The sequence below is a fragment of the Phascolarctos cinereus genome, unplaced genomic scaffold (assembly GCF_003287225.1).
Source record: "Phascolarctos cinereus isolate Bilbo 61053 unplaced genomic scaffold, phaCin_HiC Scaffold_726;HRSCAF=1367, whole genome shotgun sequence".
In the NCBI taxonomy this organism is placed as follows: domain Eukaryota; kingdom Metazoa; phylum Chordata; class Mammalia; order Diprotodontia; family Phascolarctidae; genus Phascolarctos; species Phascolarctos cinereus.
Window position 1 is genome coordinate 252,290,642 of NW_027556098.1, and position 18,977 is coordinate 252,309,618.

Consider the following 18,977-nt stretch of genomic DNA (forward strand, 5'->3'; position numbering starts at 1 on the left):
AATTGCTATCAAGTCACTTCGTCTCTCCTGGTTACCCGCCACTATTCCCCCATGGCTAGTGCCTTCTCTCACAGATTACTTTCTATTGACACTGTATAGATTTTGTGTGTACACGGTTATTTGAATGTTCTCTCCCCTCCTCCCCCAGACAACATTCAAATAAATGTGAGTGTTGTCTCCCACTTCTGAATAGGCCTATGGATAGAGTGCTAGGCCTAGAGTCAGGAAGACTCATCTCCCTGAGTTCAAATCTGGACTCAGATTCTTTTTTTTAAAAATCAAAACATTTATTGGAGTGTCCTGTTCAAAAATGTTTCCAGTCATAAAACATATATTACAAATCATTGAAGAAAACATTTGGCATGTATGCATATTCTTTAAAAAAATTTCTGAAATGATAAAGTCTAGATCATCACACAGTTCTTAGATACTCTGAATGATGATCCATCGTCGCTACTGAAGTTTGTGGGTTTTGCTATGATAACTAGTCAACTTTTTAAATCTAATGATGTCCATCATTATGCAATACATCTATGATGATCAATGGCCACTATGTAAATAGAACAAAGTTATCTAAAAGTTGTATGGTTAAAACTACCATTCAAATCAAAAGTCATTATCTTTATAAAAACAGTTTGATGCAGAAAGTGATCTCAGTCATTTGCAACGTCTCAGACACTTACTGGTTCTTACTAGACCCTGGGCAAGTCACTTAATCCTGTTTACCTCAGTTTCCTCATCTGTAAGATGAGCTGGAGAAGGAAATAGCAAACCACCTCAGTATCTTTGCCAAGAAAACCCCAAATGGGGTGACATGACTGAAAAATGACTGAATACCTCCCCCTTTAGAATGTGAGCTCCATGTGGGCAGGGACTCTGTTTTTTATCTTTCTTCATATCCCCAGCCCTAGGCATAGTGTCCGGTACAGAGTACATGTTTAAAAAGTGTTTGTAAACCGATTGATCTTTTACTTGTAAAGTTGATTTTTTAAAAATTCAAGTGTAAGACTTCACATTTATCACTATTCAATTTCATTATTCAATTTGGCCTCATGTTCGGGCTTGTCAAGATCTCTTGGCATTCTGAGTTTGGCATCCAGAGTTTGCTAACCCTCTTAGCTTTGTGTTATCTGTGAATCTGATAAGCATGCAAGAGATGCCTTTGTCCAAATCACTAATCAAAATGTTAAACAGCAAAGGGCCAAGTACTGATTCCCTAGGGCACATCACTGGAGACTTCCTTCCAAGCTGACAAAGAGCCAGCAGTGACGACTCTGTTTACAATTCTTCAACCACTCCAGAATATATCTAACCGCACTCGGTTAGTACATGACTGTCTAGCTCATATCCCTCTATCTTTGAGACCTTGTGTAATTCTTTGCTGAAACCTAAGTAAACTATATTTACCAGGCTATCATCTGTGTCAAAAGAGAAAATGAGATTGTTCTACTAGGATTTGTTCTTGATGAAGTCATGGTGACTTTTGGGATCTTTGCTTTTTCTCTTAGACATTCTAGAATCTTGCCAGAAAGTGAAGTCAAGTTCACTGGCTTAGAGTCTGCAACCTTGACTCTCTTCTCTTTTTTGAAATTGGGAAATTATCTGCCCTTCTTTATTCCTATGCTATTCTCTCCCATTCTCCACAGTCTTTCAAAGATCATGGACAATGTATCACCAATCACATCTATCAGCTCTGTAAGTGACCTGGCCCCTCCTGGATCACTGCCTTGTCATGGCAAGAGGTAGCAAGAATACACAAAAGGAATTATACAAGAAAGATCTTAATATCACTGATAACCATGATGATGTGGTTACTGATCTAGAGCCAGTCGTCCTGAAGAATTAAGTCAAGTGGGCCTTAGAAAGCACTGTTAATGGTAAGGCTAGTGGAGGTGACAGAATTCCCACTAAGCCATTTAAAATCCAGAAAGATGATGCTGTTAAAGCATTGTACTCAATATGCCAGCATTTGGAAATCTGGAATTTGGAAAATTTGGAAAACTCAATGGTAGCCACTGGACTGGAAGAGATCAGTTTACATCCCAAACCTAAAGAAGGGCAATGCCAAGGACTATTCAAATTACTGAACAATTACACTAATTTCACATGCCAGCAAGGTCCTCTCCTGTCCAAAGATAATTTTCTTTAGTAGGAAAAACAAGCAAAATTGAAGTTAAGCAGCTCTGCTTTCTGTCAGTTTTCACTGTCCTATCCACTGTGAACCACTGTCCTATGCCTTCTTTGATTTCCAACATTGCAAAAATAAAAACAAAACCCTCCTTATCTTTAGCTTTCCTCGTCGGGTTCCACTTCTGAGATTCGGGGTTCTTGACACTATTCTTATAGGAACATAGCTTATTCTTCCATTCACCCTTGTTTTCCTAGTCTTAATATGTCTTTTTTAAAATCTAGGTTTGCTATTGAGTTGCCTGAGCATCTGCATGGGTCTCTTTTTCCTTCTTGTCAAAAATGGGTTTTTTCCATCATTTTTCAGTTTGATCCCTCCTGATCTGAATTCAATGACAAGGAACCCTACTGTTATTATTTAAGCTGGTATTTGCATTGTGTAGCACAGGTCTGAATTAACATCAGTATTGCTGCATTCCTTTGGCAGCAACCAGTCAATCAATCAATCATTTAATAAGTAGGGACTCAGTGATAGGGATAAAAAAAACAACAACAACAGTTCTTGCTCTCAAGGAATTTATGTTCTCTCTAGGATAATAACATGTATGTATAGAAGCATATACAAAATCAGTGCAAAGTAATTTTTTGTGTGTGTGTGCGGAAGGAGGGAGGAATTAGCTAGGGTAGGGAGAGGGATGTTGGATAGGAAAGACTTCATGAAGAAGATGGCACTTGAGTTAAGCTTTGATGTAAGAACTAAGGAATCTAAGAGGTTGGGGTGAGGAGGCAATACATTCCAGGCCAGGGGACAGCTGATGCAGAGGTGAGAGAATGTCACGTATGAGCAACAGCAAGAAGGTTCATCTGCTCATATTATTTATAGAGTTCATGAACAGGAATAATGCAAAATAAAACTGAAAAGGGAGGCTGAGGCCAAGTTGGGAGGGGCTTTACACTTTCAACAGAAGACTTTCTAGGTAATCCCAGAGATGAGAGGGAGCCATTGGAGTTTACTGAGTAGGGGTGTGAGGTGGTCATGCCTGTGTTTTAAGAACATCACCTCTGTCATTAGAGGAATGGGGATGGGGATATATCAGAGAGAAGAAAAACCTGAGGCAGGTAGACCAATGAAAAGGCTATTGCAATAGCTTGGGTTAGACTAGTATGGTGGGTTTAGTGAGCAGAGAGAAGTGATAGATGTTGTAGAGTTAGAATTAACCAGACTTGGCATTTGAATATGAAAGAGAGGGTGAAAGGTGGTGCCCCCGTCAGAAATAGTAAAGTCAGAAAAGGCAACAGGCCGGGGGGCGGGGAATAACCAATCAAATTTCTCTATCATTTAAAGATTTACATGTCTCTTTCCTCACAATTCTATGTTGTTAGTAGCGTTCACATTCTACCAGAAGAAAAAAACAAGGTAGCGTTTTCCCCAAATATCCATTTTTGTTTTCTAAAAAAAATCAAGACATGTACACAGTTAAACAAAAGGTATTCCTTGTGTGAAACTTCCCTAAAAGTACAATTTCTTTTTCTTGAGATATGGATTTCATTGAACACAAGTGATAATCAAATCGATGTGAGAGTCTACATAAAACCCTCCAAACTCTTAAAGAACCTCAATGGTAAGCATGATGAAACGAATCCATTGTTTTTCTAGTAAAAAGGGGAAATTTTCTTTTTCGAGCCAATATGAATTTGAGTTCTGCCACAGAACACAGTTTTTGTTTGTCATAGAATCTGGAACAATCCATTGTACATAATGATGTAATGATGAGGGTCTAAACCAGGAGTTTTAAACCTTTTTTGTGTCAATGACCCCCTCAAGCAGTCTGGTGAAGCCTTTGGACCCCTCCTCAGAAGAATGTTTGTTAATACATGAAATAAGATATATAGGATAGCAAATGAAACCAAATACAGTTATGACAATGATAATAATTGCTAGTGTTCATATAGTGCTTTTAGGTTTGCAAAGTGCATTACAAATTCACATTTTATCCTCACAACCACCCAAGGAAGTAGGTATTACTGTCACTAATTTGTAGAGGAGGAAACCATGGCTGTTTAAATAGCTTGCTCAGTGTCACACGGCTAGAAAATGTCTGAGACAACATTTGAACTCAGGTCTTCCTAATTCTAGGTATAGTGCTCTAGCTACTGAGGCACCTACCTTTCTAGTTACAAAAAACTAAAAACTAAAAATAAAAAATTCACAGACTCCAGGGAAACAACCTCCGGTAAATAAGTTCACTTTAAAATACCATTCACATATAGTTTTCAGAAAGCTCACAACCACAGATTCAGACACTAAGGTGATGGCATGTTAGAGGCAAAAAAGGACCATAGCATATTTTCCAAAACAGAGTATGTACAGTCTCACAAAGGGTGTTTTGAGCATTTTCTCTGGCTGACCCCCATGTCTGGAACAATTTTTTTCCTCTGCTCTGATTTACTGACCTCCCTCGGTTCCAAAATGCCACCTTTTATAGGAAGTCTTCTCCAATCTCTCTTAATTCCAGGGCCTTCCCTCTGGTAATTATTTCCTATTTATCCTGTATATAGTATATATCTGTTTGCATATTAACTTCCTGATTAGACTATAAGCTCTTTAAGTGCAGGTAGTCTTTCGTTTCTTTTTGTATCCTCAGTGCTTAGCATATATATATATATACACACACATTAGCACATATATATATATATATTAAAAATAGGTGTTTAATAAATATCAATTTATTGATTGATTCCTTTTGTTAAACATCTCTAAAGTTTACTTTTTCTTCTTGAAACTGGGATTTCACTGGAAAACCCAGGACACATAATCACCACACTCAGGGGTTATTTGTTCTATCCCTTTACATTGTTGATGTTGAAAAGATCATAATGACTTTGGGCAAGTGTCTAGTAGAATACAGCTATTCTACTTTGCCGGGCAGATTCTTTAGATCAGAAGGTCTTACCAGCAGGAGTGGAAGTTGGTTTTGGGGCAGGAAGCAGACTCCGGCGGGGAGTGGTCACGATGTTGGCTGCTTGTGCGGTGGTCCGACCTGTCCCCTTGGGTGCATCTTTAGAAAGCACAGCTGCCTTTGGAGCAGGCTGGTCTTCATTTACAAAGCTGGAACCTGTAGGAGGCCAAGAGTCATTAATTATAACTTCATGAAAAATAGATTGACTCAGTTTCTATTTGCAATTATCAACTATGATGAAAGCACAGCATCCTTATAGCTTGACCTGACTTTAATAAGAGACTATGGGAGTACATCTTTCTGTGTTACCAAATACAGGGGAAAAATAATTCATTTTTCCCAAAGCACAGCTATTATTCCCAAATTATCTCTTCACTGGGAATAATGTGGGTGGGGAAGAAATAGGTAAAAGTTTAAAGTAATACAGCAGATCTCATTCTGCAATTCTATTTAGTCATCTAAAACTGAGATTTAAAATCAGCTGGAGCTGAATAGTAATAACTTTTTGGTTAATACAAGCTAGATTTTGATCAGATTTCACAACTGATGAACAGTCAAAAGATGCATATAAGTAGTTTTAAAGGAAGAAATCCAAGCTATCAACTACCAAAATATCCCCCCAAAATTCCCATTTAATTTCTTATGCTGACCTGTGGTATATTAAAACCATGATGGGGAAAGTCGCAATGTGGAAGAGAGAACTATACCTACACAGATACATGTTAAAGTTATCTCCTAAATTTTTTCAAGGCAAAGACTTGTTTGCTTTTGTGTACATATCTCTAGCACTTAGCACATTGCTTTAGATGCAGTAGGAGCTTAATAAACATTTGTCAATTGATTGATCCTGAAAGAAAAGAAGCTCATCTGAAATTTAACTCTCATGGATGCAAACTTTTTATTCTCATCAAACCAAGTAGTAAACCTAAAAAGACAGAACTTAGTTTTGTTCCAAACACAGAACAGCCTTGACTGACAACTTCAATATTTTCATTTTTGCTAGAAACTTGAACAGCTAGTAAGTAGGAAGGTTTAGTGAGAATCAGATCTTCTGTTCATCGGAAGAAATGACACATTACATTTGAAAGAATAAATATTGGTTTTAGCAATTCATTAGTTTTCAACAGATTCTCCTATCTGAAGTTTAGATCACAACAAGAAGCAATTATTAACCATTTACTATGCACAAAGTTCTAGAGGAGATACACAGTCTGGGTAAGCCATAATCCCTGCCCACTAACATTGAATTATAATCCATACTAACATATCGAGTATGTTAGAGAGTTATGAAGTAAAGTGCTATGGCATTTCTGAGAGTGAAGGCTGTTACCAGCTAAGGAGATCACAGAAGGCTTCTTGGAGGAGGCAGCCTTTGGATTGTTCTTTGAACAAGGGTTAGAAATTCAAATAACCAAGAATAGGAGGGAAAATTCTAGGGGCATAGGGAACAATGGGGGTAATCTTGTGGAGATATGAGAATCTAATGCATTTTTATTTTATTTTATTGAGGTGGGGATGGGAGCAGAGATTTCATTCCTTTGGGCACACCTTTCAGAAGCCTTTACATCAGAATTTAATCTCGGCATCCAGGTTTGTATAGAGATGACACAATGAGAATCTATTTTACTATGACAAAAACCAAAGGAAACAAGTACAAATATATGTGTATGCTAAAATGTGTAAAGTATTCCAGGAACTTTAAAGTGTTACATAAATTCCAGGTATCATCAATATACATACACACATGTATATACCTCAGAGAAATTTCATTTGAAATGTTTGTCTATTGAATTAGCAGCCATAATTGGGAAAACTTCCAGATCTGTTAACTTAGAATTCACCTCTCTCCTGAACTCCAGTCCCACATCACCAACTGCTTATTGGACATTTAATAGATGTCCCTCTAACCTCTCAAGCTCATCACATCCAAAACAGAATCGATTACATTCCTCCCCAACCCTTCCCTACTTCTATCGCAGACAACCCCATGCTTTTATCTTTAGAGGCAACGTGTAACCCAAGCTGGCGTGCATGGCATTATTATCATTGGGTCTTCCTTTCTCTTTCACCTCCCATATCTAATTGGTGGCCAAGTCTTACTCATTCTACCTCCACAGTATCTCTTACATTCATTCATTCATTCATTCTCTTCTTTCTCTCCCCTCACATGACCACTAGCCAGATCAGGTCTTTATCACTTCTCACCTGGACTTTCCAATTAGGGTTTGGTATGTCCCTTCTCCAATCCATCATCCAAACAACTGCCAACACAGAGACAACACAGATCTAACTGTATCATCCCCCTACTCAAAAAGCTCCAGTAGTTCCCAATCACCTCTAAATAAGATGAGAATTTCTCTGTTGACCTTTAAAACACTTCACCACCCAGCTCTAGTCGACCTTTCCAGGCTTATTACTGATTTGTTGTTGTTGAGTTGTTTTCAGTCATATCTGACTCTCCAAAATCCCATTTGGGGTTTTCTCAGCAAAGATATTGGAGCCATTTCCTCCTCTAGCTCGTTTTACAGACGAAGAAACTGAGGCAAACAGGGTGCAGTGACTTGCCCAGGATCACACTGCGACTAAGAGTCTGCAGAACAAATCTGAACTCAGGAAGATCAGTCTTCCTGACTTCAGGCCCAGAATTTTATGCACTGCACCACCTCACTGCACATTATTACTGATTATTCTCCTGCAAATTTTCTACAAACCAGCCAAAGGGGTCTACTGGCTGTTCCTTGTACAGAAAATTTAATCTCCCACTTTCTGTACCTTTACACGAGGAGGGAATGTACACCTTTCTCCCCCATGCCTTTTAGGGGCCTTGGCTTCCTTCAAAATGTACCTCAAGTGCCACATTCTATGGGAATCCTCTCTTCCTTTCATCAAATTACTAGTAGCATCTCCTGAGCAATTTTTTTATGTACTTTCTGTACAGTTTGCATTTGTTGCCCCTGCCTGGTTTCGGCTCCACAGCACAAGATGCCCCTCCCGGGATAAGCTCGTTACTTCTAAACTCACCACCATGTTGCCAACTCAAGGCTTGATTGACCCCACGTCCCTCAGCCTCCTCTCATCCTCTGTTTGGAGGACAGAGAATGCCTTCCTTTATAGAGGGCAGAAACTGGACTCTCATATCACCCCACTTTGCATCTGCTGCCCTGCCTGGTTTCAACTCCATGAAACGAGATTGTCCCTATGTTGAGCACCCCTTGGTGTCCCATGCCCCACCCCTTTCCTGCCTCCTTTTTGGGTTATCTCTCCCTTTCAACTGTAAGCTCATTGGGGCAGGATCTTTCTTTCTTTTTTATTAAAAAGCACTTAGCATATGTTTACTGGATTTGTTGGAGTATTTATTCTACATATAGCATAATATATAGTATTTACTTTTCTGTATGTATGTCATTTCCTTGAACAGAATACAGTAATAAAAATAGGTATCATTTACACAGCACTTTAAAGTCTGCAAAGCACTTTAACATATTTCATTTTATCTTCACAACAACCCTGGGAGGGAGATGCCATTATTATTTCCATTTTTACAGAAGAGGAAACTGAGGCATAGAGAGGTTAAGTGACTTGTCCATGATCACACAGCTAGGAAGTGTCTGAGACTGGGTTTGAACTCAGTTCTTCCTGACTCCAGGTCCAGTGCTCCATCTACTGCGCCATCTAACAGCCTAGTTCCTGGAAGACAAGGATGATGCCATTCTCATCTTTGTATCTTCATTTCTTGGTACATGGGAGGTACTCAGGAAATGCTTCTTGGACTGAATGAATCAATGCACGAGTGATTGCAGGAAGCCTGGGATAAAACTAAACAGTCTCAAGGATGTGATGATTCTCCTAGAAAAAAATCAGTAGTAACAGCTGGAAGAAGCACATAGAATTTCAGAGAAAGCCTATGATTTTTATTTTCATCCCTGTAGACAGAGAGGAATAAAATTCCATTCAGATAGTGCCTGCAGAGAAATGATAACACTATTAAAATAGCTTGTGTGTGTGTGTGTGTGTGTGTGTGTGTGTGTGTGTGTGTGTGTGAATGCAAGGATTTTGTTTAGGCTTGTAAAATAAGAGAATTTTTCCTCCACTTATTCCTAAGGCCTCAAAGGATGTTATAAATAATTTGTGATAAGTAGCTTTTTTTTTTTGGAGGGGAGTGAGAAAGGGTTAAGAAGAAAAGCAAATTTATGGTAGAAAAGGAACAATAGGCTATTTCAACTCGAGAAATCTATGCCTCATTGGTCGTTTAAGGTGGCTTGCGGAGCAAGGTTTAATTGTGTAGCATCCATATGGATTTATGCAAATGCAGTTGACCCTTACAAGTGTAATCAGTGACATTAAAAACTCAATCAATCCAATCTGGGCCAGACTGAGAAAGAGCAGGCATGATCTGAACGGAGTCATGAACACAACACATTGAAATAAGACATTTACTCTGCTCCTGTATTGCAAGGCTTCTTTGCCAATTTCACAGTGGAAACTTGAGAATTTCTCTGAAAGATCTCCTGCCATTTTTGATGCTGAGAGGGTCTTGGTTGATAGAAATATTTTCATATGACATTATCAAATGTCCACATGCTGCTGCTGCTGCTGCTGCTACCACCCAACAATTCAGCTCTACAAAGTTTCCAAATCCATCTAAATAAGTTATCTCATTTGAGTATTATAACAACCCTGTGAAGTAAGTACATTATTACCCCCATTTTACAGATAAGGAAACTGAGACTTAGAGTGGTTAGTTGACTTGTTCATGGTCACATAACTAGTAATTGTAAGGATTGGAAAGCAGGTCTTCCTAATTCTGAGTCAAATGTCCCATCTACTACACTTTTCTTCACTGAAATGTGAATTACTAGATGATTTAGATAACAGACTTTCATATGTACAGTTTTTTTTCCTTCAGTAATCGACTCAAATTCCTTAAGAGGGAAATATTACAAAAAATTTTTTTACAGAGTTGAAATGTCCTTTTTATCAATCTCTCTTGTGGCAGGCTTTATTCTTTTATATGAAATTTATTACACAGAGAACATTTCAGTTTAGAAATCTGGCTGCCTTCCAGCACGGCAACTCATTCTTCTGTTTGAAGTATGAGGTATCAGGGGAAGCTGGGCTTATGTAATCCCTTCTCAGAGAAATCTTGAATTGTAGAACTAAAACAACACACATACTCACCCACCTTCATTTACAGGCCACAGAGTCACAGAACCTGGTGGGTGGTAAGGACCTCGGCTGGCATTTCTAGTCCAACCCACACATGGGAAAAGAATCCCTGCTACAACATAATTTCTACTTCTGTCTCGTATTCAACCTCTACTTGAAAGCTTCCACTGAGTGGGAACCCACTATTGTTGTTCAGTCGTGTCAGTCATATCTGACTCTTCATGACCACACATGGGGTTTTCTTGGCAAAGATACTGTAGTGGTTTGCCTTTTCCTCCTCCAGCTCATTTTACAGATGAGGAAACTGAGGCAAACAGGGTGAAGTGATTTGCTCAGGGTCACACAGCTAGTAAGTGTCTGAGGCCAGATTTGAACACTAGAAGATACGTCTTCCTGACGCCAGGCTGGCATTCTATCCAATATGCCATCTGGCTGCCAGGTCTGAGGTGGCTCTAAACTCTAAAACTCAAAAAAAAAGTTTTTCTTCACATCAAGCCCAATTAATTGTTCCTCTTTGCAACCTCCACCCATTGCTACAGTCTTCCCTCTAAGACTAAAGAGAAGTCTAATCCCTTCTCCTGATTATATCTTTTCAACTACTTGAACAAAGCTATCATGTTCCCTCTAATTCTTTTCTTCTCCAGGTTAAATATACCCAGTTCTTTCAATCCTTGACACAAGGCTCTTCAACCACTGAGGCTAATCTCTTCTGGATGCTATCCAGTTTATCAATAGTCTACCTAAATGCGACACCTACAACTGAACTCAGTATGTCAGTTATGGTCTGACTACAGAAGAGTACCACTGAACTATCCCACTGTTTTTCTCAAAAGCTATACCCTTCCTAATGCAGTCCAAGATTGCACAGCTTTATTGGTTCCTATATCACATTTGATTCATTGAACCTATGGATCTTTTTCAGATTCATTACTCTTAAACTATACCTTCCCCTCATCATACTTGTGGAGTTAATTGGACTCATACTTGACTTTGAATATATTTCTATTAAATTTTATCTTATTGAATTCAAGTAGGTGGCACAGTGCATAAAGGACCTAGTCTGGAGTCAGAAACACGAGTTCAAATCTGGTCTCAGCCACTTACTACCTATGTGACCCTGGGCTAGTCACTTAACCCTGTTTGCTTCAGTTTCCTCATCTATAAAATGAGCTGGAGAAGGGAGTGACAAACCACTCCAGGATCTTTGCACAAAGAGTCAGACTGAAAAGGCCAAATAACCCCAAATGGGGAAAATAATAGCATTCCATCTCCCAGATTTGTTGCAAGTCTCAGATAAGATAATATTGGTGCTCAGCACAACATATGACACATAGTAGGCAGTATGTAAATGTTAGTTGCTATTATTACCTGTTATTATTCATCTGAATGTTTTAGCTTATTACAGCCTCACTGGATCTTGATTCAGTAATGAAGTATTAGTTTTCCCTCATAGCTTTGTGTCACCTCCAAATTTGACAAGAATGTTTTCCTTCTACCTGTCTGACTGCACCTCCTTAGGCTCCTTTGCTGGAGCTTGAGGGCAAGGACTTTTTTTTTTTCCTGTCTTTATATCCTTAGCACTTAACACACTGTCTGGCTCATAGTATATATTTAATGAATGAATGAATGAACAAACGAACGAAAAAGCATTTACTAAGCAGTTACTACGTGCCAAACGTTATGTTAAGTACTGGAGATATAAATAAAAAAATGAACAGTCCCTACTCTCTTACTGGGGCAGAGTGGATAAAATATAGAAGAAAATTTTGGCTGCATGGCAGATGGAAAGACCTGGAAGTTCCATTGGGGTAGTAGTGGGACTGATGGCAAAGCCCAAAGGTCCTAAGGTTACAACGACAAAAATTAAAGTTTCTACTCTCAAAGAGCTTATACTCTATTGGAGAGAAACAACATAAACACAAATAAGTAAATATGAAATATATACAAGTGTTATCCATCCTCACCTGCTTCTCTTGGAAAATCTAGCACCCTTCAAGGCTGAGCTCAATCACCTCCTTCAAGAAGCCTTGCCTGAATTCCCTAGTGGTTAGCTTCCCTCGCCCATCACTGTATATTTATTTTGCATACAGTGTACAGTCTGCATTTACTTATCTGTGAACATGCTGCATTCCCTTAGCATAACTCAATAGGCAGGGGTTGGTTCATTTTCACATTTGTATTCCCTGTGGACAGCACAATGTCTGCCACGTAGTTGGTACCTAATCACCATTATCATCATTATCATCAAATCATCATCATCACCATCATAATCATCATGACCATTATCACATCATATCATCATCATCACCATCTCCATCATCATTATCATCACATCCTTATCACATCATCATATCATCATCATCTCCATCATTATCATCATGACCATTATCACATCATATCATCATCATCACCATCTCCATCATCATTATCATCACATCCTTATCACATCATCATATCATCATCATCTCCATCATTATCATCATGGCCGTTATCACATCATATCATCATCATCACCATCCTCAGGAAGACTGACAATTTAAAGAAGGATCAAAGTCTTAAACAGAATAAATGAAATCAGATGCACTGGAAAGAGATAAAACAGAGATTTGGAGAGGCTGAAAAATCATCCCAGTTCTCTTCAAGTCCCACCTACTCTGAAGCAGTTCTGTTTTTACCCTCTAAAACAGGGCTTTCAATTGCACTCTGGTGATAATCATATCTCTTCCTAAGCTATGGGTTTGAATTTCATTTCTGAGACTTACTAGCTGGGTGACCTTGGGCCAGTCACTTCAACATACTGAGCCTTAGCTTCCTCATCCGTAAAATTAGGCTAATAATGTCAATAACAACTACTTTGGAGGCTTCTTTAAAGGCTCGATGGAGATAAAATGGAAAAAGTTTTACAAACTTTGAAGTACTCTATAAATATTAGTTGTAATGAAGATAATGATGATGATGATGATGTGTTACCGATAAATTTTTTTTGCTTTGGGGGACAATTAAAATAAAACAGCTACCAGTTACACTCAGAAACATTCAGTTCAGTAAGGAAATTATACTTCTTCCTTATCTATTAGCTGGGAAAATCAATACCATAGTCAAATGAATTAAATTATAAAAACAGAAGACATAATGGAATTAATGGAACAATATTCTACCCCCTCCAAAAAAAGTGCTTCTTTGAGGGAAAGCTATGGAAGAAAATCCCCTTAATTATCATAAATAATCAAATGGCATTAAAATGCAAAGTCAAGGAGCATATTTCATTGATTCAGTACCATTCCTCCCCAGACGTTAGTGATCAAACTGCCTTCTTCACTATTCATTTTTCATAACAAAATCTATGCAATCAGGTAGTCTAAGGTTCAGGGTGCATAATTTTCTAATTGCCACATATTTCATTGATTTTGCAGATTCTTTGGTGTTACATTTAGTTTGATTATTAAACTTTGATAAACTGAAATGATTTATTTCCTATATTCCCTATGTACCATATAACCCAAGTGTGTATCTTTTTTATAAAAATTTTTATTAATTTATTTTGATTTATCAACAATCACTTCCATATGCTTTTGAGTTGAAATTTTTTCTCCCCCTTCTTCCCCCCAACCCTCCCCAAGATGGTGCACAATCTAATATAGTCTATACATTTACATACCCATTAAACATATTTTCACATTAGTGAAGTTGTAAGTACAAATTAAAAGCAATAGGAGGAACCATCAGAAAAATGAAACAAAACTCAACAGAAGGTAAAAATAAGTGATAGCGATTCAACTTCCATAGTTCTTTCTTTGGATGTGGACAGTATTTTCCGTCCCGAGGCCTCTGGAGATGTCTTAGATCCTTGTAATGCTGAGAAGGGTTCAGTTTAACAATCTTAGTCATTGCATTATGTGGCTGTTATTGTGTACAAAGTCCTCTTAGTTCTGCTCCCAAGTATGTATCTTTTAATTTAAATAGTTTTTACATTGCAACCATTCTTTTACTTTACAATTTCTTCCAGTGCTCCTTGGAGGTCAAGAAGAATATTTTGTAGAAGATATCTGACTGTAAAGGCTGTTAGACAACAGAACAGACTTGGATAGTGATTCTGGGTTCCCTTTTCATAGAGCTGGGCAAGAGTAGGATTGAAAACAAGCCCTTCATGATGTTTGAGTGCCAAGAAACCAGAGGCTTGCCTGGGGCTCTCTCTCACAGGATTCAGAGTTGGAAGAAATCTGACTTCAGAGAGCATCACAAGGGTGGAAGTGGAGAAAGAGGAGACATGAGGGGGTTGTACCTGCTACATATTTGGAATGAAAGGATTCTCTTACTATAAGCAACTCTTGGCTGTGGTGTTAGACCTTCCTGCCTGGAGCTATGACTAGGATAGGGTGATTGAAGTCAGAGCATCCTTCAGTGATGTTCTCATTCTTGGGGCTCATTTACCCTCTGCTTTACCCTCCTCCCCCAATCCATAGCACAATTTGCTCCAGCCTCACTGTCATTATTCTCCTTTCCTAGAGCCAAATAATGACTATGCCACCAGAAAGTATTCTGAGTAAACTAGAGTCCAGGAAGATGACTGCCTCTACACATGTCCCACCGCTGTACCCCTGCCTGCTGCCTTTCGCCCACACCACCTCCGGGAGGATCCTCTGGCCTCCTTGTTTTCCTCGCTTTCTTCCTATGTGTTGGCTCTTTCCTTGTGGTCTTCAGTTCTCTTTCACCCTGAAAAAAACACCCTTCACTTAACCTTGCCAGCCCCCAAAGCTAGAGTTCGATATCTCTTCTCTTTTCTCTCCCAGAAAAAGTCATTTTGTTTCTTCCCCTTCCTTTTCTGTCACTCCCTTCTAAATCCGAGGTAATATGCCTTCCATCCTCCTTTTCTACCACAGCTATTCCCTCAAAATTGACCAATAATTTTCTTTTTAAAAAATAAGTTTTTAATGATGTCTTTTTGTACATCAGCATAATTTCCCCATTATCTTCTCTTCTCTAAGACTGTCATCCCATATAAAAACAGTATTTTTAAAGACAAAAAAAGAAATGGAAAAAGAAGAGGGAAAAAGTCAGTCTAACTGGTCAATTCATGGAAAAGTCTGAAAATACGTACAATGTGTAGCTCTTATAGACCTCTCACTTCTGCAGAGGAGTGGAGTGGAGATGTCATCTCATATCTTTTCTTTTGAACCATGCTTGTTCTTTCCAATTTTTTAAGATTCCCTTTAATTTTTTTGGAGGCAATCAGGGTTAAGTGACTTGTCCAGGGTCACACAACTAGTACGTATCTGAGGCTGCATTTGAACTCGGGTCCTCCTGACTCCAGGGTGGGTGCTCTATCCACTGCGCCATGTAGGTGCCCCTAAGCATTCACTTTTTTTTGGTAGTTCTTTATATTTACGTTGTTGTAGTCATCGTATATATTGTTTTCTTGGCTCTGCTGATTTTACTCTCCATCCATTCATATAATTCTTCCCATGCTTCTCTGCATTCATCATTTCTCACACCACAGTAATATTCCATCACGTTAATGTACCACAATTTGTTTAGCTATAACCCGATCGATGGGTACTTACTTTGTTCCCAATTCTTTGCTATCACAAAAGTGCTGCAATAAATATTTTGGTACACTCACATTCCAAACACATTGCATATTAGCTGTTTCCTGAATTCAACTCAGACTTGTGATGAATCAGCCAGTCAGCCAATAAACACTTATTAAGCTCCTACTATGTGCCAGGCACTTTGCAAAGTACTGGGAATACAAAGAAAGGCAAAAGACAGCCCCTGCCTGTAAGAACCTCACAGCCTAAACAACACACAAAAAAGAAACAGAGAGGGAGGAGGCAGAAAGGGTAGCCTGGCATGGGAGGCATGAAAAAATCCTTTAGCAGTGTGGGAAATTCTGAAATGACTATGCTGGGTACCCTCCTTAAACGAGGACCTGAGAAGAACTCTCTGATGCCCATGCTACACCCTCTCCCATCGGAGGAAGGCAGAGGGCCCAGACGCGTGCCTACCTAATTATCCCGTGCTTTGTAAGGGGGGAGCCTTGGCAGACAACTTGGCCTAGCAGGCAGTTTCATATCACAGATTACAGGTAAATCATTATCCACTCATCTCTGGATTAGGAGAGGGACATATAATGAGAAGCCAACTGTTTTCTTATACTTTCTCTACTCTTGGTTCTCTGTCTCACAGTCTAACCTTACCTGTTAGTCTCACCTAACTGAAATGGATGCTTTCCTTAGTTTCAAATCAATAACCACTGAGTAAACATCTACTGCATACATGCTGGGCCCTGTGTTAGACTGTGGGGATATAAAGACAAAGATTAAACAAGTCAGTCCTTGCCCTCAAGGAGCTTACATTCCCCACAAATGGCTTACAGAAAATTGCTTCATGAAAGGCTGATGATGGGACCCCAAGTTACGTAAAAGCTTCTGACTGGTCCAGTTTGAGGTAAGACAGATAGTCACAGTTACAAGCTGGATGGGATGGGGGGAAAGCAATGTCCCATTTGTTGCCCTGAATGAAAGGAGTACATGACAATGCTATTTACTGAATCCTAGAATTTCAGAGATGGCCTTGGTAGTCATCCCATCCAACCCATTTGTGAATGATATAGCCCCTCCCATACTTATGACAAGAGGATATCCAGGCTCCCTTTAAAGGCCTGTTGATAGGCACTAACTTCTGCTCTATTGTATTGAAAATATCATCATCTTCCTGATGTCACGGTGCTCTTTGGGAATGAAGGACAAACTACAATCTGTGAATAGTCCAAGCTGCCGCAATGGGGACCCAGCCGAACCCAGTTGGCCAACTGGCTTCTCCTATCCTCACATGAGGCATCATGCCCTTACCTGAAGGTGTTCCACCCAAAGGAAGGTAAATTTTGATTCCTGAATCTGACCTAGTTATTTTGGGGTATACTGGTTAGATTTCTTTCTTAAAGACCAGGCCTTAAACCCAATTCACTCAGGCTCTCATTGATTGGACAACAATAGGTCCCTGCCCAAGCACCACTTAATGGTTACTTTTTGGGTTCTCCAGGCTCAGAGTGAATGTAAATAGTAACTGTTTCTCTTTCTGCTAGCAATTCTGAGGATCTTCCCCTCCCAGTTTGATTTTTTTTTTAATTAAAGGGGCCATCCCTTGACTCACTCCTTAAAGAAGACTATTCACTGAATGGGCGTTGCCTCACTCAAAGTGAGGCCTCAGAAAGACCTAGCTTAAAAAGGCCAAGGTCTTCCACTCCATCTTGGGCCACCTCCAATCCTCCTGATCTATATCTGGCCACTAGACCCAGATGGCTCTGGAGGAAAAAGTGAGGCTGGTGACTTTGCATAGCCCTCTCTCACTTAAATCAAAGTCAATTGCAAGTCATGTCATCATCTCCCTGATGTCATGGTCCCCTTTGAGAATGAAGGACAAACCATACATAACCTGCCTATAATCTTTACTTGTTGGTCTATTTTGTACTCTGTGACCAAGCTGAGTAAATCATATTCCTTTTCCACAGGGCAACCTCTCAAATATTACTGGGAAGTCCTTGAAAAGAAAGGTCTCTGCTGGCAAAGGCAGGAATGACTCTTCAGATAACACTTTTTGGCAAAGGTCACGGGAGGCCCCAGGTATGCAAAAATTATACTCAATCAATCAATCAATCAATCAATCATTTACTAAATGCTAACTATTTGCTAAGTACTATCAGGTGCTGGGGGATACAATTACAGCAAGTGGAAAAATCCCTACTTGCATGGAGTTTATATTCCATGGGTGAAACAACAAAGACGTATGTATGTGTGTGTACACACACATACACAGAATAGGGATAAACAATGCAAATGTAGTTAAATATAAGTTTATTTTGCAAAGGATGGCAGTAGTAGTTGATGGGATGACTTCATGTAGAAGAAGGAAGTGAGGGGGGAGGGCACTGTAGACATAGGGGACAGCCATCACAAAGGTACCAAGGTGGGAAATGAAGTGTCAGAGGTAAGGCATGTTTGGATTGCAGCTGTGGGAGGGAGAAATAATGTATAATGAAGACAGAAAAAATAGATGGGAGGCAAGGTTGTAAACTGAACAGAAGTATTTTTGTTTGATTCTGCAGGCAATAGGAAGCCACTCCACACTAAGCTAAAAAAGAGTGACACGGTCATACCTGGGCTTTAGGAAAATCACCTTAGCAGCAGTCAGGAGGATGGACTAAAGTGGAGAGAGACTTGAGGTACGGCGACTAATTAGCAGTTTGGAGCAGCAGTCTAGGCAAAAGATTATGAGGGCCTGAACCTAAGCAGCTCTATGAGTAGAGAGAAAGGTGGCCCTGTTCCGTGCACACCTCAAAAGGTAGCTTGAAATGGGAAGTGATCGATATTTAATTCTGACTCCTCAGCTTCACTTTCTGGTGCCAAAAGACTCTTGAACGGTTTTGTTTACAGTGTATAAAATCAGCTGAGCAGTGCCTGTTACAAAAAATAACATTCCTGATGGACATTGGCAATAAGCTAAACTCCAAGACTCACTCTCAGTCTACAGAACAATTCTCTGATACAACATACATGCTCAGCCATCTGTTCAGGTGGCATCGTGCCTCTCAAAGATAGCATGCCAGTTTCATCAGGGCTCAGGTGACTGTCAAATAGAAGACTAGAAGGGACAGCTGCCCTACAGAAAAAAAAAACTCCCTGATGCCAAGGAATGCCAAATTAGGGCACATGTCAGGTAACAAAG

General features: G+C 39.4%; 1 protein-coding gene across 2 annotated transcripts in view; it reads right to left on the bottom strand.

Moving 5' to 3' along the window:
* Window positions 1-18,977, bottom strand: part of MTUS2 (microtubule associated scaffold protein 2) — a 667,437-nt gene that overhangs the window by 242,044 nt on the left and 406,416 nt on the right. For both annotated transcript variants that reach the window (XM_020997212.1, XM_020997217.2), the window contains exon 6: window positions 5,082-5,243. In XM_020997212.1, the coding sequence (XP_020852871.1) occupies window positions 5,082-5,243 (162 nt within the window). The remainder of the gene's footprint in view (window positions 1-5,081; window positions 5,244-18,977) is intronic.